Source organism: Dermacentor variabilis, chromosome 9, assembly GCF_050947875.1.
Source record: "Dermacentor variabilis isolate Ectoservices chromosome 9, ASM5094787v1, whole genome shotgun sequence".
NCBI lineage: Eukaryota > Metazoa > Arthropoda > Arachnida > Ixodida > Ixodidae > Dermacentor > Dermacentor variabilis.
Genome location: NC_134576.1, coordinates 134,057,096 through 134,082,746, shown reverse-complemented (window position 1 = coordinate 134,082,746; position 25,651 = coordinate 134,057,096). Strand labels below are relative to the sequence as shown.

General features: G+C 45.1%; 2 protein-coding genes across 4 annotated transcripts in view; one reads left to right on the top strand and one right to left on the bottom strand.

Moving 5' to 3' along the window:
• The window catches only part of LOC142557590 (CYFIP-related Rac1 interactor B), a 39,015-nt gene extending 21,202 nt beyond the window's left edge, over positions 1 to 17,813 (bottom strand). Inside the window, exons 1-6 of one of the 3 annotated variants that reach the window (XM_075669549.1) lie at positions 17,689 to 17,813; positions 8,900 to 8,976; positions 6,798 to 6,919; positions 6,101 to 6,206; positions 4,411 to 4,547; positions 570 to 644 (exon numbers count right to left, since the gene is read on the bottom strand). In XM_075669549.1, coding sequence (XP_075525664.1) covers positions 570 to 644; positions 4,411 to 4,547; positions 6,101 to 6,206; positions 6,798 to 6,919; positions 8,900 to 8,969 — 510 coding nt within the window. In that variant the 5' untranslated portion in view covers positions 8,970 to 8,976; positions 17,689 to 17,813. Of the gene's footprint in view, positions 1 to 569; positions 645 to 4,410; positions 4,548 to 6,100; positions 6,207 to 6,797; positions 6,920 to 8,899; positions 8,977 to 15,803; positions 15,960 to 16,131; positions 16,268 to 17,688 lie in introns of those variants that run through there. The other 2 variants (XM_075669548.1, XM_075669550.1) reach the window with 2 other exon arrangements.
• A 242-nt stretch (positions 17,814 to 18,055) lies between these two features.
• LOC142557589 (uncharacterized) lies at positions 18,056 to 23,169 on the top strand. Its single transcript, XM_075669546.1, has 4 exons — positions 18,056 to 18,152; positions 18,223 to 18,294; positions 18,513 to 22,171; positions 22,947 to 23,169. The coding sequence occupies exons 3-4, from the start codon at positions 18,532 to 18,534 to the stop codon at positions 23,036 to 23,038; spliced, it is 3,732 nt and encodes a 1,243-aa protein (XP_075525661.1). The 5' UTR covers positions 18,056 to 18,152; positions 18,223 to 18,294; positions 18,513 to 18,531; the 3' UTR covers positions 23,039 to 23,169.
• Positions 23,170 to 25,651: the final 2,482 nt, after the last annotated feature.

The window sequence follows — 25,651 nt, the reverse complement described above, 5'->3', positions numbered from 1 at the left end:
AAGAGATGATCCAAGGTCACCTGCCTTCCCCTTCAGCACATTTCTGAAGGCAAGAAGAGAGCCAGGACAAGGGACGGTAAATGAAGGCACGGAAACATGGAGGCCAAGGGGAAAGCACAGGTGCACCTTGTTCAGTGTAATAGGGTCTGTTCTGCAAGCTGAAAATTCCAAGCAAGCCTGGATTGCACTGCAAAATGTTTGATCAGCGAGGTGCTCGCTCAATGAGGCACCACTGCACAAGAAGAAGACCAAATATACAGTGAGTGAAATTTTTTGTTGCTTCGATATCGCTCGAAGAATATTTACTAGGCTTGTCTTAAAACAGGTCATTCGGAATATTTTTAAATCCACAACAAGAAAATTGACTCTAACAGACCACATATTGAAAAAAAAAAAGAAGTGTGTGTGTGTATTGATCCTCAAAGGATTAACAGCAACCAGCTCTACAGACTCATAAGTTTGGCATTTTTGTCTCTCGCGATAAATACCAGTTGCCCTGAAGCAATTTGCTGTCATGCACCCGAATTTTATTACAGCTTGTAGTTATACTACCTGTCTTACAAACTCACCTGGTTTGCCAGTCGTAACCTGCTAACCGTCCTGCGGTAGTAGCTGAAGTCATTTTGGATTGCTGGGTTTGTCATCTGCAACAGAGGCAAACATGAGCACTTCAGATTTTGAAATTCTCACAAGACATATGTTATGGGCTCTAACACTTGCAGTGCGAAATTTATTTTTCAAACGACCATAAGAATCTCCCCTAATTATGTTATATGCATTGACAACAGCCTTGGTTATTGCGATATCAGCAGCACACTTGTTCTTTTCTGTTTTCTGTTAATACACATATTTTAATGTTTTTCTAAGCTGCACATAGGCATGGCCACAGAAAGAAATATGAGGCTTGACATTTCTTTGAACTTGCTTTTGTTGTCCTGCATACCATGTGTGGTATTGCGAGGAAAGGTAATTGTAGAAGTGCAGGTGGGAAAGTGTTTGTTGGTTTGCACGCACGTGGGAAAGGCCGCCAGAGACCCCAACTCTTCCTCGCAACTGTCAGAATTAAGTTCAAGCTCTAAACATGGCTCACTAGAGCACTCTGGGTTTATTTTTTTACTTGATGTGAAGAAACATCCAAACACATGTATCGAGTGCCGAGAGAAGGGCAGCCATCGTCGCCACGGCTACTAAACCCTGTGCTGTCATATTTTAAAACCCAGGGAGCCAGGCTTCCATTGTCTTAATGGTAATTCTGCTCACACAAAAAAGATGTTTTCTCGGAAGGTTGCGCCATCCAGCAGCACAGCATGACAAAACAGAATGATAAAGCAAAAAATGACAAAATGACAAAACTGGCAGCCATCTGAGCGGAGACGAAAGAAAATCTCCGAATGAGCGAGGCTCATCCATGGAGCTGAAAGGTAAACATCCCAAAGCAACTCAGGCTATTCAGGAAGCCATAGTGGGTGGGGAGAGCTCTGGGTTAATTGCAAATGTCCAGGGTAGTTCAACATGCACCCAAGGCCCAGTACCAACTGTGTTATTCAACCGCCATATGTGAATGCAACTGCCACAATCAGTAAGTGGACCAGTGACCTCACAATCAGCAGCTGAATGCCAAGACCACTAAGTAACTACTACAGATAAAATTTCCATGATGATCAAACATGAGTAATGCTCGGTCGTCATTACGATCAGTGCATAACAGGAGACAAATCATACAAGTTGAGGATACACTTCCAAGGCTGCATTCAGTAGGCAGGCCTTGTCATCCCGAGTTCTTGTTTTGTTTCTTTGCTTCTTTGTTTCTTGTGGTTCCTGCCGATTTGTTTATGCATGATGTGAGCACATGAGGCATGTATATGAATACGAGTTAGATTGTCAATAAAAATAGTTGGAACTCTTCACGACAAAACTCCTCGTGTTTTGTCTCAATTATGTGCTGGTTGCAATAATGCAGTACCTACCCACCCAAAGCCACACCTTACTGGTTGATGCTTATGGCATGATGTAACTTCGCCTACCACAGATGCAAGTAGCCACATGCACTCCACAGTATTTCATTTGGTCCATAAGGATGCTTTGCATGACAATTTTGCACAATGCAAATGCTTTGTATTAAATGTGGTCAGAACTTGTAACCAATGAATGCAGTGTGATGCATGGGACTTCGAGTCAACAATAGGAGCCATATTTTTCTCATGACCAAATGGAGCCACATTTCTCATGTGGAAGTTTCTGGCCAGCACTTCTGCTTCTGGACAAATGTCATTCTGTAACCTGTGCAAACACAGACACCAGGAAGACCACAGAAGTGTTACAAGACTGAGCAGCAGCTTTGTTTTCATGTGGGCCTGGGTACTTTTGACAACAGCACACATGCATTCGTAAGAATGCAAATTGAATTTGGTGACGCAGTTCTGCAGATGCTTGCAAAGTGAAAGGAATATTCAAGAATTGAAAAAACTGTCATGCAATTCAAGTTTGTTTTCTGCAATTGCAGTGTTTATAAATGAGAGCTTTGTGCTATAGCGAAAACTGCAGAACGGATATAATGCCTATATAATGCAGTATAAACCATAATTATAGGTTAGCCCTTGACCTCGACTTGGCCAGATAACAACTTGCAGTGTATTGAAGGCTGCTATATAAGATGAGAGGCGACTTGATTAAAAAAAAAATCTCGACCTATACTCCCGTTCAGTATTTGCTTGCAGCAGAGCTAAGACTCTGCGACCTGCAAGCGTAGATTCCTGCGCAGCTAGATATAGTGCCATAGTTCGGAACCCACTGTATGACTTGGAAGCTTCTCTGCAGGTCACCAGGTGTGGTATGTTGCGCAATATTACTTAGTTCCTTAAAATATTTATTGAGGCTCTCTGATACTGAAAACAGATTTTCCACTTGTTGAAGTAATGCGGAAAAAGATTACAAAACGCTGCCGGATAGACGTTATTTTCATTTAAGTACAATCAATTGCTTTGACAGTCGTTAAATTCAGACGTGTAGTTAGCGCAGCTGTAACACCAGGGGGGACTCCCTCCTAGGTAGTGTTTTGTCCTACGCAGAAATGGCGTCTGCAGACTTGTGTGCTATCATTCCAAGCTACATTTTTAAGCAAAAGAAATGAATAAGGAGGGCGGTAAATGTGCATGAATTCTAACTAAGGAAATGGCTCCACTTAAAGATGTCAGCAAGTGTACCGCATACAAGCAGATGTTATAAGAGGGATCAAGAGATGGCACCACCATCCCAGGTTACATGCCGGCCGAGCACTCCTGAACCCACTGCTTTTGCTGCCTCCACAACTTTCCTCCTCTATCTTGAAATGTCTTGAGGATGCAGCCCTTTGTGGTGTTGAAACGAATATGAAACATATCTTCTACCGCTGCTATCACAACAGCTGATATTGCTGCGCAGTCGCAGTCTTTGCAGAGACTGCTGCCGCTTAAGCCGCAGTGCTCGCTGCTAGCCGATGAAAAGGCGTGGAAGGGCACCTTTAAGATGTGTTTGCCCTCCTGATTAAGTCGAAGAAGCCTGTAGCTTCCCCAATGCTCCACAGAAATAAAAAATTAAATTATGGGGTTTAACGTGCCAAAACCACCTTCTGATTATGAGGCACGCTGTAGTGGAGGACTCCGGAAATTAGGACCACCTGGGGTTCTTTAGCGTGCACCTAAGTCTAAGTACACGGGTGTTTTCGCATTTCACGCTCCACAGAACTACTGAAACAGTCTATATTCCAGTGTATATAGCAAATATTTTCTTTTTCTCCTGCAAGAGTTCCCTTCCCCAATTGTGCAAGCAATGGGATAAGGCCAACTCCAGACTTGAGGCAATACTCCAAAGCAGGTTTTCCCGCACGCTTAAGATAACATGTGATGCAGCATAGTGCAATGGCAGCCGAGAAGAGATGTTGGCAAGGGGTGCCAATTTGTCCATTAAGCTTCAGGAAAGCATTAACAAACAATTTACATGAATCCATCCCGCTAGTATTGACATCATTTCTGTTTCTCTAAGCTCTCGGCTGTGATTATTGTAATGCTGTGTAATGTTGCACTGTCAGCCCCAAAAGTCTATGGGAATTGAGATTTGTGAAAAAATTGAATTTTTCATAAGCCTGTGCACATATTCTCAAATTGAAAGTTTCAATCTGTTGTAGCTTTTGCAACCTATTCAGTGATCCATTTAATTAGAAGCACAAAGCCTCAACAGAATAAAAATTCACACTAGTCACGAAACCCGTGTCCAGTAAACCTTTGTGGCTGGGTGTACCTTACTTTTCAGACATCAAGAGGTACAGCCGAGTCTCACGTTCAAGCAAATCTGGCATGTGAAGGAGGAGTAAAGTGACAGGACACCCGGCAGAGAAGCTTGGACGAAAAGCTGAGAGGTTTAAAACATGTTTACCTTGAGGTCGTCAAATTTGAGTACGAAGTCCAATATCTCCGCGAACTGCTTCACAAGGGCCTGTTGCGTTTCCAGGTGTTCGCGAGGGGTCCGCGGACCCGAACATAGCTCCCACAGGATGCGCGGCACAACCTCCTCTGAAGACAAGAGTGAAGAAGAGGGCAAGACTGCTTGTCAGACCTAGAAACTTGCATGTAAAAATGACAAAAGTCCTGCGTAGTACAAAATGCACAGCCAAAATAGGCCTAGCACTAGCGTGAAATGACCAATATAGGAGCAATATGACTATTCTTGGGTTGACTTTGGCCTTGGTTTTTGTAGTGTTGCGAGATTTTTTAAAATAAAATCTCTCTACTTTCAAACAAGAAGCTGAGAAGTCTCTTAACCATCAATGACATATTTGCTTGAAAGAAGTGATATGCCGATTTATTTTTCCTATATTAAATTGCTCCACAGTAATTCAGTACTACAACTGGATGCATTTGAAGAATTAGGTTTGGTCTTTCTATGCATGTCTATTTTTACTCTTCCAAGCACAAAAATACTGCATATTCACTTTTTACTTCCATTTCCCATTCAACGAGTTTAGGTGTTCTGGTGCTTACTGTATGAATATTTTATCACTGTGGCCTGCTAAGTTTTGCAACTACTGTGGGTGCTTATATTTTGAGCTTCCTATACTTGGTTAACTCCTGTATTACATTTCATGTTGCACTATCTTATGTGCATGCATATGATATATATGTGTGTTGCAGGTTGTAACTACATTGTGTGCATATCTGTAAAGGTGGTTGAGACTGTCAGGCACAATTTAGTGTTTAGACTGAAGCTCCTCTCAATGTTCTCTGAGGAACTAATGCTCGTATAATGCAAATGTTCCATTAGCTTGATGGTATTCCTTTATCATCATCCACCATTCGTGAAAGGTAGATCCTGGTTACAATGTAAGCGTCAAACCTCTCAGACCACCGAAAATCCTAGGAAACGCAATAGAATCGTTGCATACTGCATTACCCCGACGTAAGTAAACTTCAACTGTTCAGTCACAGTACCTATCCTCTGTTTGGTACACTGTCTTGTTGAAGGCTAAATATGAACTACTCAATAGACCAGTCAGTTTTGTAATAGTATACTAGAAATTTAACCCTTTCTAGTCCAAATTTTTTAAATGAAGTGAAAATTTTGCATTCTGCATCTGAATGACGAAAGTCGGAGAAAAATAAAGAACAAATTCCCACTGCAGTTTTTGGCAATGAATCGAAGGTTTTTCTCATGAACTGTCAAAAACTCAAAGGGCTGTAAGCAGCATGCGAGTCTTCAGGCTTTTTAATTCACAATCATAATGGTGTGCAATATTTATTTGAAGACCATTTTTGTGCCACCGAAGGCAAGCATGTGCATTATGCAGCAGGCTCCATAAATAGGGCACAGAGGCGCAAGCTCTGATGCGATGCGTGGTCACTTGTGGAATTTCAGAGATCTTTGGCATGACCTCGACGAATTATGTCATCAGCATTGTTGCCGTTCACCTTTCTGAAAATTTTGTTTTTGTCTGAAGTTGTTTTTCTTGGTATCAGATATTTTCCATAAAACATTACATGCCTACAGGAATCCTTGACACAGAAAGTGTTAATGATAACAGCCTTGAGCAATAGCAACGCAAACTAGGCCATTAATTGCAAGTACTCACCTAGACTTTGCGAGAAGATGTAGAACTGCTTCAGCTTGGAGACGAGGGGCAGCACGGCCTCCCAGGCTTTCATCTGACGGGCTTCACTTCTTGGGTTGGCTATAGCCTGCGCAACGAATGTTGGTAACCAATGCAATGTGTCACACTAGCAAAAGTCAGACTTGAGCAGCTTGATCGGCTCAAAACTTGTTTGCAAAGAGAGCAGGGGCGAGATCGTACAAGGATCTCGCTTTCAGAACATTTCCTTGAGCTCTCGAGCCTGCACCACACTTTTGTCAGCGGTAGTCTACTTGGCAAGGTGGGAGCCTCCTACATCCCCTAATCAGTGATGTAGGAGGCTTGCAAAGGCTGATTGCCCCTCGGCGATGGAACAAAGGACTGTTGGTTAGGACTTTGAGAGCTACCCCAATCAAATAAAGTAATATATTAGCCAGACGTTTCACAGCTTGTTTGGGTCCTTTGTCAGAAGTTACTCTTCGGAGGTGGTGGTGTGCAACTTTTAAAACGTCCCTCACAAAAATGGGGTGGGGGGTGGGGGGGTGGAAGTCTAGCATTACTGTCTTTTTAGAGGGTCTCAGCTTTTAATAAAATATATACCACTTGTAACTCAAGTTCATATCCTGTCCTGATGACTTCATTATAACAAGCATTGACTGTATGCAGTGTGTAGTGGTTGGAGGCAGTGGTCAGTGCTCACCTCCCTGATCTCGCTGCCCGCGCCTTTGTACGTTTGCAGTTCCAAGAGTATGTCCCGCGAGTGTTGCAGCACATCATGCACTACGTAGTACGTCTCCTCTTCGGATTCTGAAGGCTCAGCATCTGGAATGACGAAAGGAAGCCACCGGTACAGTTGGTTGCAACCCAGTTGACACATAATTTGGACGCAGCTAGAGAAGCAAATGTGGAGACTTTTTCACACTTTATTTGCAAGCCAAACATTGATGGTATGTTTTCCAGCACTCTGTGGTCCTTCCCACGTCCCCAGCAGATCCACCACATCCTTTACTTGTCCATTTAAGCAATTTCACCTCCGAGGCTAAATATCTGAACATGAAAAATACTGTGTTTAATTTGTTATAATGCACATTTTCTTTCAGGAAAAGATTATTTAAAAAATGATGTGTGTTAGAAATGAGCACAAAGCAGAAAATGCAATAATGGCAAGCTGTTGTCAGCCTTCAAGGTTGCTGTAATCCAAACCAATCCACTCATTACCAGCAGCTTTAGTAGCAGCTACACTGTATCTGCTATAAGCTTGTTTGGCTGCCATAGTCTGCAAGACATTGAAGAAATGCAGTAATTTAAGTGCTATAGACAGCACCGAACATGAGATGCTATGGGCTGATAGTGATAAGGAGTCTTTCGAGAGCGATGACTGATCCCCGGTCAAATGTTGATCAGGTCCAATAAATGTGTTACCAATTGGGAACAATGGTAATTGCTCTCTTACAATGAAAATCCCATAAGTGAACAGTGAAGGCCATTACACTTTTCTCCCTTCCAGTCATGAAAATCAGGTGTGCATAACAAAAGGTGCATTAGAATTGAATAAATACGGTACCTTGTAGTATGCATCAAACTGCCCTGGACTGCACTAAAAGAGGAAGCCTGCCAGCTGAACGACATACCTGATGAACAATAAAATCTTGTCTGTCCTCTTCAGATATAATTCAGTGGCAATTTAGCGGCAAGTGTGAGAGAAACATGTCAGCATTATGTTGCACCTGTTTGAGGTCCCCGATCCACGACTTAAACTGTGTTCACCACATTTCAAAGTGTTGTCCAGGAACTTGACACACATCCTGCCTCTTCGAGGAGCTAAGTGCAACTTATGGTGGTCCGGAGCAGACCACCATCAGTAGTACCACATATATGTACACATATGCATGCACGCACGTGCACACACACACATACATGTATACACACTCTTCAAAGCTCTCACATCCCCTCTCTTCCTCTACCATGTGACTGGCCTTCCTACACTTCACACACATTCTTTTTTCACTTTGATACACCTAACACTAACGCATTAAAGCTTTCAAATAAACAGCTGCTCTGTGTTCTCATTTGTTTTACGCTCTTTGCGATCCTCAAGGCAACACTAACAGCAATATTGGCTAGCATTCCTGATGAGTGGCTAACAGCAGTCGAGCTAGAGCGATAGGTCATGGTCCTCAAAGCTGATACGCATTTCTTCTGCATCAAGAGGCGATTTAGTCGTGGAGAGAATCTCAACTCTATAGACATCACATCTCTCGATAGTATGTCATTTTCTCACCAAGGCTCAGTGCCCAGCAAAAGTGATGCTTAAGAGGTTCTTGTGAGCGTCAGTTTAACTCAACTTTATGTTTGGTGTTCATCTCGTTTTAAAACTGAAGAGAGTGACAAGGTGCACAAAATGCATATCCTGAACAATTTCAACACAAAATTTAATATAAGCACTTGCAAGGCCACCAACATTGCACCAAAACAAACTCTTGCCAAAAGAACAGGCCTTCAGCTTGCAACTGCCACAAGATTAAACCCTTGTTTAGAGCATCAAGGGTGCCGATGTGAGATTTTGATATGGCCTGCAATTCAAAGAAATTGTTAGCAAGGGCTACTGAATGTAGTGCCTACAATATAGTGCTTCAGTATTGACATGCCATTCTGTCTAGCGACAAACTATGCTCTTTCTGTGGCAAAACTTTTCGGTCGTTCTAATGGCAAGATGTTCTGCGGTGTGTGCAAGCTTATTTGCAGATTAAACTATATCACGCTGGATTTCTTCGCTGGTGGATGCTGTGTTGCACAACTTACTTTCGAAGTCAACAAAGACGTCATACTTCGGGGCATCATCCCTCGACAGCAAGCGCAGGAGGTTGCCCATTTCACATCTGTAAAAAAAGTGCAGATAAATGTGAGAGGGGTAAAGCTAGTCTACATTTACGAAAATATTTTTGTTATGATACCATACAAGGAACAAGGCGTCTGTAACGCTGTAACGATGACAAAGCAGACTTCGTTCCACTGCTGCTGCTACAAGCTTAAGGTGAGGTTACAGCTGAAATTTCCGAACATTCACAGAACTGCATTTTGGAAGTTTTTTTTATCTGAAAAGATTTAATTCCCCCATCCGTAACTATGGAAATCAAGGGTTTTGTAATCCCAGAAAAGAGAAATAAATTTAGCTTCAGTTACTACTTTAGAGGAAGCTTTCACTCGGGGCGAGCTCCGATTTCCCTATTCAAATACACGTAAAATGTAAAATGCTTTTTTTAAGCCAACAGGAAGACTGATTTGAAATTTTTTTTCCATTTGAGAGAAAGTAAAATTCTAGTGACTCTTGGAAGCAGATTTACAATTTATGGCTTGGGAATATTAATTCCTGAAAATTTATGCTTCAAAAAATTTGAAGCATGAAGTTTGCAAGTCTATAACTGCACCGAAAGCAGATATCACAGTTCTGTAAACTGCATCTGTTATAGAGCATCTAAAGTGTACAAATGGGATATGAATTTACAGCTTACATGTGTTTGTTACACAGTTTACATGGGTTTTGCAAAAGTGCAGCTCGCAAATTAGTGTTATATCTCAGGGCGGTGTATGACATCAATATTGTCAGATTTAGATGTGCTATAAAATGTAGAGTATAGAATTTTGATATTTTTCACATTTTTCACTGCTGACACCTCCAGAATTTTCTGGGGCGGGGGGAGGCTAAGCCCGGCAATGCCCAAGCGTACTTGCTCCCTCCTCTCCCCCCCAACGCTCCAAACGTATCATTACTAGAGCTTTTTCACCCACATCATTTCAGGTTTCTTTTGGCTTACCTCGACCTTTTCTCTTAACATGTTATTGTGGTTAATAGCTTACTACATCATTGTTGGCGCTGACATGCATGGCGTTTAATTCAGACTTTTGCTTTATTTCTGCAAATCCTGACAATAGGAGGACGAGCATTAGAAGCACCAGCAGCGACTGCCTCCATCTGTATTTCCTCACTTCAAAAATTACCATTGTAAACAATGCACCTACACAACATATTTAAATGTATACAAATGACAAATTTCATTATATTTTTGAAAGAGAAGGAGGTAGCCAATTAATTATTTCTAAAGGTATGGATAGCCTATGCCTAGAGAATGAACATGTTGCTGTATGTTCACCTCACTTCAAATTGCTTTGCGTGTTTTTTTGACCATGAAAAACCTACAGACTTCGGTAGCTTCTTTGGCAGAGACTCATCAACGGCATGTGAAATGCACATGAATGATGTATGTCTCAGATTTGCTTCTTTTTCCAGTAAACAATGCTAATGACTCATGAAAAAAAAAAGCCATTTATATTAATTTATAACATTTACTAGGGATGGAAACATTGTCACTTGCATGCAGAGGTCATAAATGTATACAGCGTGTCCCAATGCACTATCATTCACCAAGATTTAAAGAAGAGCAATGCATTACTCGAACAAACTAATGCATATTGTTTCCAGTACAGTGGAGTAGCTGCCAGTAATTTTTTCGTTACTGAGGTTTAATTATGTCATTATAACAAATTATCTAACTTGAGATGTACTATCCTAATTATCAAAGTGTCAATGAGGCATTTGCAGGCACAGCCAAGGGATATCTAATTACGGTATATTGAGTGGCGTACTAATTGCCTGCCAGTTTTTTCCGAATGATAAACAAACCCTCCAAATATGAAAGGTACGACATGACTCCACTCCCACAGGCATCCTGTATAATTCACACAGTAACCGAAATGAGGCCAAGCGAGATTCACTTGAAGTCAGAATCAACAGCAGTCATGCGCAGCAGCGCTTATACTCGGACCAACAGAAAAAGAAACAAAAGAAGACAGTGAGAGGGGCTGCAGTTTAGCTGGAAGGACGAAGCCATATTAGTGATAGCCAAGTATACAATTACACGAAGGAAGATTACACCACCGAGAGATGCCAGATTCTTGGTGGTGCAAGAGGACTCGGGGTGTGAAATAGCAGTCCTATACGAGGTCTTGTAAATTCTCAGATCCTACGACAAGTGACCTATATATATATATATATATATATATATATATATATATATATATATATATATATATATATATAGAAACGAGAAGGAAGGGGTTAACTGAGGGGCTCGATTTTTATTAGCCATATCATGAGAAGCCAACAAACACTGACACCAAGGACAACATAGGGGAAATTGGTGTCAGTGTTTGTTGGCTTCTCATGATATGACTACACACACACACACACACACACACACACACACACACACACACACACACACACACACACACACACACACACACACACACACACACACACACACACACACACACACACACAAAGTTCCGAAAGTTGGTTGCCCCCCCCCCCCCTTCAAAAAAACTTTCCACCTACGACTGCTGATTTGCAGCATTGTGAACATCGTAGTTGTTTATTTTGCTTTTAAATTTTCAAAATTTCTTATGAAGAAAGATGGCCTAAACAAAGCGTCTGCTTCCTACGGCCCCTATATTTTAACTTCCTTCTTCATGCAGCAAACCTCATCAAAATCTGTGCAGTAGTTGCTGAGAAAAACAAGTTCTCTGTTCCCATGCATTTAGGCAGGAGCTCCCAAAGCTAAAGGTTCTTAAGTTTTTGCAAACACTTCCCTTTCCTGCACTCCAAATAGTGAATCAGCAGAATCCAGCTACTTTTGTGGCTCTGAAATGAATATTTGGACGGCAGTGCAAAGAACAGATGCAGGAGCAGAAGCAGGGACTACGAAACATGGTGCTGAAGTCTCAACTAATCTACACACACACACAAACCAGGTTAAAATCCTGCATGCATAAGGATATGACAGAAAAATAAAAACAAAGATGACAAGGTATCAAGAATTCAAAGGTTTGTGTTCAAGATATCGAACTCAGTCAAACAGTGAAAGAGAATGACTGCTGTGAAATAATTCCATAAGCATTCTGAATAATGGAAAACCGAAATTGGAGGAAAATGCAACTTGCTGCCGGTGCCGACTGAATGTGGCCTCTGCTAATTGAGCTATAGCAATGGCTGTGCGCTTAGTTTCTTGAGCGTTTATGCACACATTTATAACTTAGCCCTCATGGTGCTAGCCAACACCACTCGTGACCATGGCAGAAAATGCTCATTGGATTTCTAGCACTCCCTGCAAATGTTAGGAGGGCAAGTTCACTTCCCCGGAACATCGCAAATGGACAGAGAAAGTGCCATTACGCACAAGCAATGAAGTGATGTTGAAGGTGCCACTAACAATCTGCAAGCTAGAGGTTTCAACAAAAAATGTGAAACCTGCTGAAAGCACTGTCAAAACAAAGGATGCTGATGATATGGGCAGTAACAAAGTTCTACAGCCAGCATTAAAGCCATAAGCAACTTGCCATCACATCCCGGGTCAAATGTGCACGATTATGAAAAAGGTATGCAAAATGAACCTGTAGACTGACAACACATGCAAGTTGCCTGTAAAGCCTGCATGCACAAATCTCTCTGCCTCCACCAACCAATGCTTCATTCCAATCTGAACAAAACTCTCAGTTTAGCAAAGCAATTCTCACTGCCTCATGGCTTTTGTAAATCACGAACGAGCTTGTGGAAAGAGGTTACCAAGGTAATCACACCATTCCTGTCTTAGCAGACCATAACTTTCGAGTAAGAACTTTGGAGTCAAATCAACAGAATTCACTTCAGGAACTGCACTAGAACATATGTAGTGGTCAAAAGGAATAATTTGCCCATATAAAGAACCAACAGTGGCCAACGTTGTCACTGTATCCAGAATATCACTGTATGCTGTTATCCAGAATAAATTAATTTCGCAAGGAAACAAAGGTATCAAAATTAAACTGCAGTCACAGAACACTACTAGCACAATACATCTCGTGTCAGTTGTATGCTATTTAGATATATAGTCACTGCTTTTTATGCATTTCCCCCATTTCAACCTAACAATTACCCACTCCTTTAGTTCCTGGGTACTTAAAAAGCAGGATAGCAGATGATATAAAGCCTAACATCTTATATAAACTCAGAGCAGAAGTGATCACTGCTAGCACACCTTTACGATGACTTGCAAGTAGCAAAAAATGAGAGGTATTCATTGAAATTCTGCAGTTAGTATGCAAGCTACAGAAGATTCTACACCTGATAAAAGGATTAAAATTACCACTACTTATAAGCAGGTGTAACAATTAAAACAAGTGCACAAAAATATGGCAAGTAGTTCTCCCAGTGCATGTAATCAACTGATGAAACAAAGCCAAAGTTGAAAGCTTCCGAGGGAGCCACAAGTTGTACACAACATACCTAAAACAGCAGTGACAAGTGAGAGTTGTCATATGTATCCAGAGGGAAGTGCGGTTACCATACACATCACAACTAACAGACTGCAGGCAGCCAATGCTGAACCATACACAAGCTACTCTCAGCTAGGCCAGAAGAAATCGTACGAAGGATCAGCAGCGGAGCAACATTCATTCCTCTTGCAGAGACTCAAATGATTGAGAGCGTAGAGATGCCATGACCCCAAAACATGAGCAGCTAGCGTGACAGCCCCCAGGAAAGGAAAAAAGATACAAGGAAGACACTGTCGTACAGCCACTCCCCTCCTATGTCTCCCTCTGCTGTTCTGCTCTGGCTCCTCGGGGGTCACGCATCATTTGACAAGGGAACAGGTCGGGGGTCTCGAAGGGGGACATCTCCCTTGCAAATGAAGCCTTGGCATTCAGCCAGAGTCAAGGCTTCCAGCCTTCCGGCCCACGTTCGCGATAAAGATGTACGCTGTCATCGTTGATGCGTACGCGTGTTGCTATAAATACGTGTCAGGCAAGATGAACTTGCACTCTGTAATGACGAGCGGCTAGCTATCGACCGAAGCGAAGTGTGCCTGTGTCGCAGTGAAAGTGAATGCCTGCAGAAGCGTTAAAAAAAGGAATTCCCTACAAGCCTCAGCCTAGAACTTCAGTCACTGCACTGTCACTACAAATAGTAAATCGAGGCAATGAAAAAGCATTTGTATGAGAGCTTGTTGAATGGCTTCACGATAGGCAAACAGCAAAATCTCAACATGACAATGCACTGCATTATCGTTTCATGTCTTTCTGTGATGTTCCACCATAATGAGCTCTGCTTGTACCATGATAAACGGATGCAAGAACCTTCTTTCTTTAGCAGTCTGTGAAAGTTATAAATGATTGCTACCACTTCGCAGCACCTGTTGCTATCATGCATGTCGGACAGCTACAAGTGACCACAAGTTCCTTAAAGCTCTGGAGGTTGCATAGGTGACTCACATCAGTAGACGCATCAGGCATCATACCTGCACAAAAACATTCCGCCTCCTCTGCCAGAGCAAAATTGCCAGTGCAGATTCGAATCTTCAGTCAGACGTAGGCATCACAGAATGTCCCCCAACTGGCACGAAATTTCTTTCCAACTTTGGCCGACTGGATAAAACGGTCTTGCTGAAGAACAAACGCACAAGTGCACAGCAGGTTTTTGGCTTAGTGGCAGCACACACACACAAACTATCTATGAAAGCAACCACGAGGCAATGACAGGTGTTTCAGCAGCATCAGAGGGGCTGCTCGAAGCCAACCCTGCACAGGCACTGGAATTGCATTCCCCGACACCATCCAATTCGTATTCCACCACAAGGTGGTAAAAACGCTCGCACGCGCCAGCACGACAGATGGAAACGAAGTCGGCGAGGACTCTGGGCGGGTTCTGAAAGAGCAGTGGCGCGCTTTCTTCCAAGATCGCTCGCACAAAAGAGGTAGTGCGGGAAGGGGGTGGGGGGGCTCACGCAAAAATTAACGCAGGCATAAAAGGGCATACCCCCTTCCTGCTATTTGCGCTCCCCCGGAAGCCAGTGGCAAAGCGCCAGTTTTTTTTTTTTTTCGCTCGTGCGCCGCCGCCCGCCGATGTCGTTCACCTCACCTCTCGAAACAAGAAATCACAGAAACGGCAGGCAACTCCACAGCACGGCTTTTTTGCCGCCGGCTACACACAAACACAAGCAGCAGGCTGTGCTCGCGTATGGTGCAATTCCTACAAGGTCGAGCGCGATTTAGGGCTGGATAAAGAATGGGCGTCGGTGGTATCGCTAGCCACGCGCCATGCCGAGATGGAAGCCTTCGTGGCATTAGCGAGGCAATTTGGAGCGAGTCCTTAAAAGACGACAAAAAAAAAAAAAAAATCAGAAAACCGCATAAAGCACGATGCTAACACTTGATCAGTCGCGTTGCACAAAAAATCCGTCGATTTCGGTAGATTCGCTCGCGACACGGATCGAGTGAAGTTACGAGCAGAAACTGAGCAAATTATCTGACTCACTCACTCTTCGCGTCTTGGCTAAGCGGACTGCAATGAATTACAGCGTGACTGCTCGGCGGTCCAGAGCCACAATTCCTGGCTTCCAGTGATATGGGCGACGTGGGAGAGTGATTAGGTCATTCCGAAACTGATATGTCGCACAAATTTCTCGGGCATTGCGTAACGCCCGGCGCTATCCAGCAGCTTGCGGGCACTCCGAAAAGTTGGCAACGGAAAGGAAACGCCTACGTGCCCAACGTTTAGTAAACTTTTAACGCTCCCCCTTCAACGTGCACTTAAGAGGAGCTCTGTAGCTTGCAAAAGACGAAAACAAACCTCGCTCGCTCCGTTTACGAAGAAAAATCTAAATACGCTTACGTCGCACTGGCGAAGGAAACCCTTGAAGTAGAAGTAGGGGCGATCGAGGTGACGCTCGGCGCGCGCGCACGTGTAGTACGAGCGACTGGCTGCTGCAGGTCGTAACACTACGCACTCGGCCGTGAGGTGCTGGGTGCAAAGCAACGGGACCCACGCAGCGTAGTACACAAGCACACCAAGCGCGAGACAAGACTAAAAGAAGCGCACGAACGAGCTACTCCCGCAGGCGTCGCTCTTCATATAGCTCGCTTGAATGCAAGCAGACGACGCTGAAAGCACGGCGGCGTTGTTACAGTAACGCGGCTCCGGAGCCAGAATAGCGACTCACCGCATGCCAGACCGAGTGTGACGACCACGCAGGGCCGGTGGAGCGGCGCTTGGAGTGAGAGAGAAGTAGAACTTGATGACAAAAACAAACCGCGCACAATAGGAAGATGAGAGACGCGTGAACTGGCGGAGAAAAAAAAAAAAAAAGAAGGGGTGCCTCTGCCGACTAGGCGCTCGCGGTGACCGCGTTTTCTGTCCTTTCAGGAGAGTTACGCTTTTTTGCACCAACGTTGCGTCGACGGCCGTCCCCGGATGAAAGAAATCTAAAGCAGGTCTGGCGACATAAAAGTAATAGACACGGCGGAGAGACAAAAGAGCGCTCCCTCGTCCGCGGGACAAAGACAAGGCAGAGAGCTGCGAGTGTGTGTACTACGTAATGAGTGAGAAGAGCTTGCGCGGCAACTCAGCACCGTAGTACACCCCGCGCTTCCATACCTCGACCGGAAACACCTGCTGCTTGCGAGGAGAGCGAGCACGATGGGAGAAGACGAGGAGGGAAGAAAAATAAAAGCATTGCACGAAAAAAGAACTAGACACGGCTTAAGAAATGCGGCTTCGGCACACGAGGTCTGCGGCAGCGCCTGCCGTCGGCCGCCTCCCTACTGGCCGCGCCAAACAAGCGTCGAACGCTGTCCGACCGACTGACTAGTTTTTCCCGCATAGAGGTTTCTTTATCGAAGTGCGCCGGACAGACGAAAAAAAAAAAAAAAAAAAAGAAAGGGGGCCGGTGGAGGGCTACGTGAGAGGAATAGAGTTCGGAAAAGGTTGTTTTGGAATGTCGCCACAACGGGGCCGGAATAAAACGCGCTCGTGACCCTGAGGCGCAGGTAAAGCCGCGAGGTGCGAGAGGACTGGCCCAGTGATTTGGTGGGGAGAATGAAGCGAGAAACGAGCGTGAAAGGTGCCGCAGATGTGTTTCCCTCCAACCACCGCCGAACCGCGGCAATGCCGCCCCTTCTTCGCCATCTGGTTCGCCGAAAAACAAAAAAACGCCGTGGCGAGCTCGCGCGCGCTCGTCAGATAAACGAAACGAGCTGCTTTTCGTCGAACCAGCCGGGAAGGAAGCGAGGAGTGGTGTTGACCTTTTTTTTTTTTTTTTGCTTATTTATGAGACAACGGCTTTCCAACCTCCTAAAAGTCGGCGAGGTGCATATGCAGGGCAGGGATGCGTGTTTTTCTTGGACGGCCAAAAAGATGCAACACAGTCGAGAGTCTAAGGATAGCTCCCATTCAATGGACGAGTGCGTTTGTTTAGTTTTCGACATATAGGTCGGGGTTGCTCTCTCTTTTCTTTTTAAACCACGTACATTCTCAAGGGCCCTACATGGCTAGCAGAGCGTACCGGACATTCCCTACGGCACTATGTGCCATCCGGTAGCACGAGGAAGTCTACAAAGAGCGTTACAAGAAACAGGAAAACACAAATAAAAGTCCCTGTCGAATCGGAAAGCACGCTCGCGCGGTCGGCAACATCATCTCAGATGTGGACGAGTTTTGAGCGCGTTGCTTTCTCACTTGTGGCCCACGAAATATGGGAAGCGTAAACGGTTTTACTCACAATTCGTAGATGGCTCTCCCTACAACTTGTGAAGGCTTCGGAAATCGTTGCGCGACTAGAAGGAAACATTATCAGCGACGGCGCGCGATGCTCCGCCGACAACCACCGCCCGCTGCCATTTGGGAGGAAGTGGGGCACCGCCACCGACGCTAGTTTCCGGTTTAGGACCAGGAGATTCTCGACGCAGTTGCGCATGAAACTAACATTCGTTAGAAAGCTCAAATAAAATACGTCAGAATGTAAAACAAATTAGTTTGAAGCCACAAATATTATTATTAGTATTATTCTGTTGATATTACACGTTGAAAAACATTTCACTATTGTAATCGAGCAGACGACTTGCAGTAGATATTGGGTTTCGCTGTGCGCCTCGGAACCATCCACTTCAAGCATCAGAAAATTATGTAAAATTCATTGTTATCACAAAGTAACACTGTTGAACATCACAACAAGCTATTGAAGAGGTGAGTTCTTGTTTGAAAAGTAACACTGCTTTGCCCAGTGACTTAAAACGTTGTTCTTTCTTGAGCGCAGTGAACCTTCAGGTCCGCTTACTCTCTGTTTGCACAATTCTTCAGGAAAACACGACGTGGACATATTGTTACTGTGAGTACAACTACAATATTTTTACAGTTCGTTTCATGTAAAAGTCAGTTATGACCTTTATCGTGTTTAAGTTGTAGAAGCACGTAGCCGATATTTAGCAGATGGTCACTTGTGGCTGCTCAGGGAATAAACGAGTTATCGTTGTGAGTTCATTATTTGCGTTAGACCGTGGCGCGACGTCATTGATCACAGCAGCGCAAACAACGTTTGTCTCGCAGGCACACCACGATAGCTGGCATGCAGCGAGAACTGCAATTCGAAACCGAAACTGAACGGACCCCCGCGCAGCAAGGCGCCACTTTTGAACTGGGAGACGATGGGACCCACCTCGCCTCTCAAGAGAAAGAACGTCAAGGCCAACGGCGCGTCGGCGCTCAAAATGCCTCGCCGCCCGTCTGCGGCCGTTCAATTGAAGAAGCCAATTGCACTTCGTTGCCCTTTCGCTTGGATGCGACGTCGTTCTTCGCACCACGCCAGCTCGCGACAATGCGGCCAGCTCCGGTCTTAACCGACGCTTCTGCGAACTTCCCGTCGGCAATGGTGCTAGCGGTTGGTGGCGGGAACGAGCAAGCGGCCGGCCGTTCTTCGAAAGCCACCTCTGCCGCGTTTCTAGAACTTTCAGGGACGGGTGAATCAGCTTCTCGGTATCAGGCAGAAGACGTCTTCGTGCTACCTGATAAGGATCCTAGCAGCTGGGTCACCGTTATTCACCAATGCGTTAAAGATGCAAGTAAACACAGCTTTACGGACGATTCAGCTTCGCGGTATCGCGATGAAGAGGTTATTCCTAACCTGCCCGTTGAGGATCCTACAGCATCAGTCACCGCCCGCGACGACTTTCAATCAATCTCGAGCGCTGCGGCAAGGGACCCAAAGGTACAAATGAAGAACACTCTCGGTCGGCTTGAACGCCATTTTGAGCTGTTAGAAGGAATCCCAGTCAGGTTGCAACAATCGTTGGACTCCGGAAGAGAGAGGAACACGATCGCAGGAAAGTGGGCAGTAGCGCATAGTTCCGGAACAAGGGCTATTTCTGCTGACACACAAGTCTCCGAATACCCGTGTGAAGGAGCACTTTCGCGGGCTTACAACAAAGGTTTCCTGAAACCAGAGTGGAAGAACGCAAGGGTCGTACGACTTTTCGATCTGAAGGGCACCCTCGCTATGATCAAAATAGCCCGCAGCAATGTCGCGGAGGAACTGCTCGTCCTCAGCGGCGTTACAGCGAGTCGGAATGGAGACAGCATCTTCGACTCGACGCGCAAAGCACGCGACGGCTTCACACTCGCAGGACTTCCACCGCAGCCAATGGAACCTCCCCAATGGGTAGACGTCAGCAGGGATGTGGCTCGCGGTATGGTTGTTTCCATGGGTGACAAAGGGGTCACTACTGGACCTACGAACGCCTTGTTCGAGAAAAAACTGATTCCTCTTTTCCCAGAAGGGGAATACCGGGACGACTTCGGTCAACTGCTCGACCTCGTCCAGGCTTCATCATGCAATGGTGAAAGAGGAAACCAAGAGCTTCCCGATTTACTGCCATTTGAATTTCCGAGAATGGGATACCACACAGCTGCGGATTTGGCATTTACAGTTCCCGGTGGCATCCGCGGTCGCCACCAGCCACCTGTGCTCGCAGCACCATTGCACCGTATGAGGACACTAGTAGCCGTCTCTAGGTGCCTGCTGCAAATCTTCGACTACCCAAAGAGCTCGCCACCGAATGTTTTGAACAATGAGGCTACGGTGGCGACCTCCCGTCTGACAGGTGAACTTACTCCACTGCGCGTCGAAAGGAATTGCTTTGGCCTCAACCCGGAAACCACGGTCCCCGATGGTGACAAATTCATGGAATCCGACGACGAGGCTGACGGAAGGTCCTCTTGCGAAGGAGTTTGCGAGGTTCCGACCTCTGCCCCGACTGTCCCGACGAAGCGTATAGAGATTTCGAAGAATGCGACAAACTTTGCGACGGACAACACTGTGATTCCTTCCGGTGAAGCTGCGTTCAGGAGTAATCCTATAGATGGCGCAAAGTCCTCACTTATTTCTCCAGTCGCTCTGCCAAGGGTTGACTCTGGCAATGAACACTTCAACATGAACTTCACCGATACCGAAGGTGCTCGTTGCGACACTTCGAGCTCACCCGCTGTTGCGTTGTCACGGATGAACAACACGAATGCGCTTGCAAGCGCAGGTCCATGCTCGGAGTGCTACGATCTAAAGGCCGGAAACCACGTATCCTCTGCAGGCGCACAGATGATGACCGAACCCAGCTCTCGAGTGGAAGAAGGAGAAGAAACGCTCCCCCTCTCCCAATCAGGAGGAGCGAGCGACTCGTCAGGCTCTGTCTTCAGAACCCAGAACAGTGACGAAAGTGACTCGGTGCCTCGCACGCAGTGCCGCCTCAGCGATGAGGATGACCAAGAGCGCAGCTTCTACGAGGACGGGGACGCGGCGCCCGACGTGCTCCACTCGATGACGCACGACAAGACAGGCTTGCCGGAACCGGCCGGAGGTTTCGAGCACAAAGACGAACAACGAGGCCGCTACTACCGCCTAGCTCCTCCCACGAGCGCGGAAATCGAAGAACTGCGGAACCAGATTCGATTGTTAGTGCAAAACCACGCACTGCGCGCGAGCACGCCTCCAGTACGCGCTGACCGCCGAACGGGCTCTGCGTCGAGCTGCAGTCCTACGACAGACGAAGAGAGCTACGAAGAGGACAGCGAAGACGACGATAGTTCGCGCACTCTGCACACAACCAGCGAGTCGGAGCTGTCCGAGTACGAGGACGACCTGTTGTCCTGCTATTCCGGTTACTCCGATGGCTCGTCGTCTTCGGGCGTTTCGTGTGCTTCGGGTCCGCTTGACGGACTGACCGAGTACAGTCGTCGCGAAATGGCACACGCTGACGACGCGGAGTCAAAGGACGGACTGTTCACTCCCATTGACTCAGCCGCGTCGTCACTGTGCAGAAAGAGGAAAAGGAATTTTCCGCCAGGAGGGTGTTCGGAATCGCCAACGGAAGATCCCCTTGCGGAAATCAAGAAGCCTCGCGTTTTCCAGCTGGAAAGCGCGGGACGTCCCAGCCTGCGCACAGAAGGGGAGTGGGACGACTTTCGTATAGCAAGAAACGTTACAGTGGAAGCTGAAGACGCCAGTAGTGCAATAGCGTCCGTGGACAACGGTACTTTCCACAGAGCGGTACTGTCACTGCACAGCTATTGCAAATATAGCCCGAACAGACCAAGTAGCTTCCGTCCCGAAGAAGGTCCGGACGAGCGATCCGCTAACTGCTCGAGTGATGATGATGATGATGCGATGGAAAAACCGCCAGTGGAGCCTGCAGCGAACGTCGGCTGCATTGAGCCGCGGACCCATGAAGGGTCAACCAGCACTGGCGCTCCTAGCGAGGCAGTGGCAAAACTAGTGGATTATCCTCAACTGACTCCACCGGAGGAAGAGGGTAGTGGCGCTAACACTACACCTGGGCAATACCTACGCGAGGACACCCAAGGGCGTCCTCTTGCGGACGAACGGGGGAACAGCGGAACGCCCCGTAACCGCAGTGAGGCTGGGGCAGGGGCCTACAAGAAGGTCATGGAAGTGTATTTCGACGAAAACTCCAGGCACTTCCTCGTCGTCCCGGCGTCTCAGGAATGTCTCATTTTAGAGAACAGCGAGAACATCCCGCCTGAAGAAGATTCGAAAACCAAGTCGGCTTCACCGGGAAGGATCAGTTGTGAACCGCAGGTCGAACTGTGCAAGATCCAAGCTTTGAACGAGGAAGAGGCGTCTTGCAAAAGCATCGCTTCCGGCGTCGCGCGCACGCCCGATGAAAAACGGAAGAATCCGACGGAGGCCGAGTGTGAAGGTAACAAAGCACTGATGTCTTGGTTTGGATTAACGTGTTCTGGCTTTTGTATGTGCAATGCGCTCCTTGTCTTGTGGAACTTCATCCTACGGTATTCTCGTGAGAACTAACTAACTAACTAACTAACTAACTAACTAACTAACTAACTAACTAACTAACTAACTAACTAACTAACTAACTAACTAACTAACTAACTAACTAACTAACTAACTAACTAACTAACTAACTAACTAACTAACCTACTAACTAATGAACGAAAGAACGAACTAGTTAGCTCACTATGAAAGACAGGATCTTTATTGAAAACTGGAGATGTTAGCTTGGTGACACGGCTAGCATGCTTGCCCAGATGAAAGCAATGAGAACTAACCTGCTTGAAATAGTTAGCAAGCTAAACAGGCCGACCGCTTGAGTGGCCCAGCCACTTAGGTAAACTAATCAAGTCACTACCAAACCCGAATATCTAAGTCGTTTATCAACATACTTATTGTCCAGCCGACGAGCAGCAAAGACTATGAACAGGTCGAAAAGCATAGTAGTACGCTCTTCCAAGCGATGGTGATGAAGTGCACTGACAAAAACAGTAGAAAACGTACTGGATACCCGCGATAAAGGAAGCCAACATGTTTATCTATTGCAACGGCCATCGACAAACAGCTCTATTGACACAACAAAAATACTAATAGTTTATGGATCTTCGAATAGAAACGATCGAGTTATGTAAATTAGAGTGACACGGTGCTTCTTTATTTTTTATCTCTGTTTATCATTAAAGGTCCAAGGAGGAAGATCCGCAGAATTGGACTCCCCAAGGGCTACAAGGGTCGAGCTTTGCATCCCAACTGGAAATCAAATGTCGACCAGTGATGCGAAGTTGTCATCTGCAGTTCTTTTACAATATCAATTTCTTTGTTCACTTTGTTCCATTCGCAAGTAGTTCCTTTTGCAATGTATTCCGTTAAATAAACACTGTTTTCTGTGTTCCCGAATGAGGTGCACGTCGGATTCTGGTTGTATTTTCCTGACACGAACGTGCGGCATTTTTAAAGCTCGAATTGTTGAGCTCTTCGTATACGCGCAAACGCGACTAACAAGACTAAGTGTGCTTCTTTGCAGAGCAGCGCAGCTTTGCGGCGAAGACAGCTTGACAAAGCCACAAATAGGCAATCTTGCGCCTTCCTATAGCGAGATCTCTAAAGTGGCATGCTTACGTTTCATAAAAAAGACAGATACGGCACGAATATACTATGCAAGATAATTACCAGGCACTTAGCTTTAATATGAAAAAAAAATATTGTCGTTGAAAATGCTCTGTCTCAGTACCCGAACGCTTACGGTGAAGCTTATAAAACAGGAGAGTCGATGATGAGGTGAGACCGAATCACGAAATAATAAATAACCATATATTTATTATAACTGTTCGGCATTGACACTCACATAAATACATCCCAGACGGTCACGCTGGCCATTTAGAAAGAGATAATCGATGCTACAAAAGAATCAATGTGTGTAACAGAAAATATGCCGACGGCAACATTTTGCAAAACTTGACGACGAATGTCGTAGTTTGGCTGTTACAGCTCAACTTCGTTTGGCACATACACTGGGTGAGCAAGCAGTACAATATGTACGCACAGATAATGGCGTCTGTAGGAAACACAAGCACCTGAGACAATGGGAAGTAGGTGTTTGCTTGTGGCGTCGCCACCGGATAAAGAAGTTAGCTTTTGGAAACAGCGTACGCTAGAGGCATCCATGCACCAAGTTAGTTTTACAGTGTTCAACGAATAGTGTCGACTGGAGCGCCAAAGGCGACAAAGCCATTTCATAATGCAGAGCCACTGCGACCGTTAAATCGGAGTTCCTTATATATTAAACTCCCTATTTACAACGTGATAATTACGTTTCTCAGTATCACGAAACGGAAAGAATTATTAGCAGACAACAACAGTGCGAGCTAACTATTACTTATACGCCAGAACGCACATGAAATGATGTCGTCGAAATGACTGTGTTACGTCAAAGCATTTAACGCTGACGTAATACAGCATGAAAACAATTTTTTTCTTCCTTGAACAAAAAAACGGGCACCTTTTCCCGACGTTTTCGAAATTGAAATGTTTTAGGCATGGACATTTAGAACACTGTAATTGCTAGATCCTGTGCACAAATCTTTTACCGGCATAATTTAATATGGCCTAGGAAATCCCAAATGTCTAAGGAAATCGCCACAAGAGCCTTCTACAAGGCACACTGTGAGGTGGGAAGTTGACAACCATGAGTGATAATAAAATAAATACTGGATAAACTATTTAGTTAAACATCTATACAGACAATTCATGCTGACGTTTCATGCACCCGACTGGTCAGACTATGAACAAGCACCGAAAAAGGATCCCATTTTTTTCAAGATCCACGAATAATCCTGCTTGCAATTTATAGCAGGCGTGTATCTCACGTTAGTGTGCGCGTTTGACTAAAAAAGAAAATTAAATCGCTTTAAAATGATACTGCATTCTTTGGAGACTGCCTTTATGTTTATTTGGCGGAGAAATGTTGATTACTAGCATAGTTAATGAGCGCCACTGTTTTTCTTTCTTTTTTTCTTTCTTTCTCTCTTTGAACTTCGCGCTCGAATTACAGCGCCGGCATGTTAGTGTGTCATGGCATGGATTCCAAAGTAAGCGTTCTTTTTTTTTCGTTCCCGTTGGGAGAAAATTCTCAAATTTCCAAGGAGAGCTTCTTATTCTTTTAAAATGCAATGCAATTTGTTTTTGTTTTGTTTTGTTTATCGACAAAGTGGCAATTAGTTCTTAGTGGTCTCTATCCAAATGCATGCCGTCATGGAAAGAAAGTGCGGGAACTTCAACATGGTCTCCACACCTTTCTTTCGCTTCTGTGCATTTTCTGGTTTACCAAGTGTCTTGCTTGCGGCAAGGCTGCCATAGTTTGTATCCCAAATGTCTACGCTGCGAATGTACTCAACTTGAAATCGGGGCTGCCTCCAATTTCCGTATCCAAATGCATGAGAAGTGTAAAATTTCTCTCACTGGGCAAAAGTCGAACCAATATCCGAACGAAATTTGCGACGTTTAAGCGAGAAGGCTAAATTCTTCGGACCCTGAAGCAAAATATTTATATAAAACCTCGTGATAAAAAAAAATATAGATAAATTACCGTAAATTGGTAAGCTTCAGAAGTTGAAACACAAAGTCTAGAAATCCGTTGCTGGGAATAAACAAAACGGATAACGCAGTTGTGAAAACTGTACCTGTTAGACAATCTGAAGCGGGACGGTATTTGGTATACGATTGCACAGATTACGTAAAACTAATGCAATGCTTACGAGTACTTTGAAGAATACTGCTCCCAAATTAGAGGTAGAATGCACGGCGGTGTATAATACACCAATTTTGTGAGCCTAAAGTGCCTCAATAGGTGCTGCTCACAAAATTGTGACATGGTTTTTTTTTTCTTTTT

Coding starts and splice junctions, on each gene's coding strand:
- LOC142557589 (XM_075669546.1), top strand. CDS start 18,532: ATGCAGCGAGAACTGCAATTCGAAACCGAAACTGAACGGACCCCCGCG. Junction 22,172..22,946: donor GACGGAGGCCGAGTGTGAAG/GTAACAAAGCAC, acceptor TTATCATTAAAG/GTCCAAGGAGGAAGATCCGC.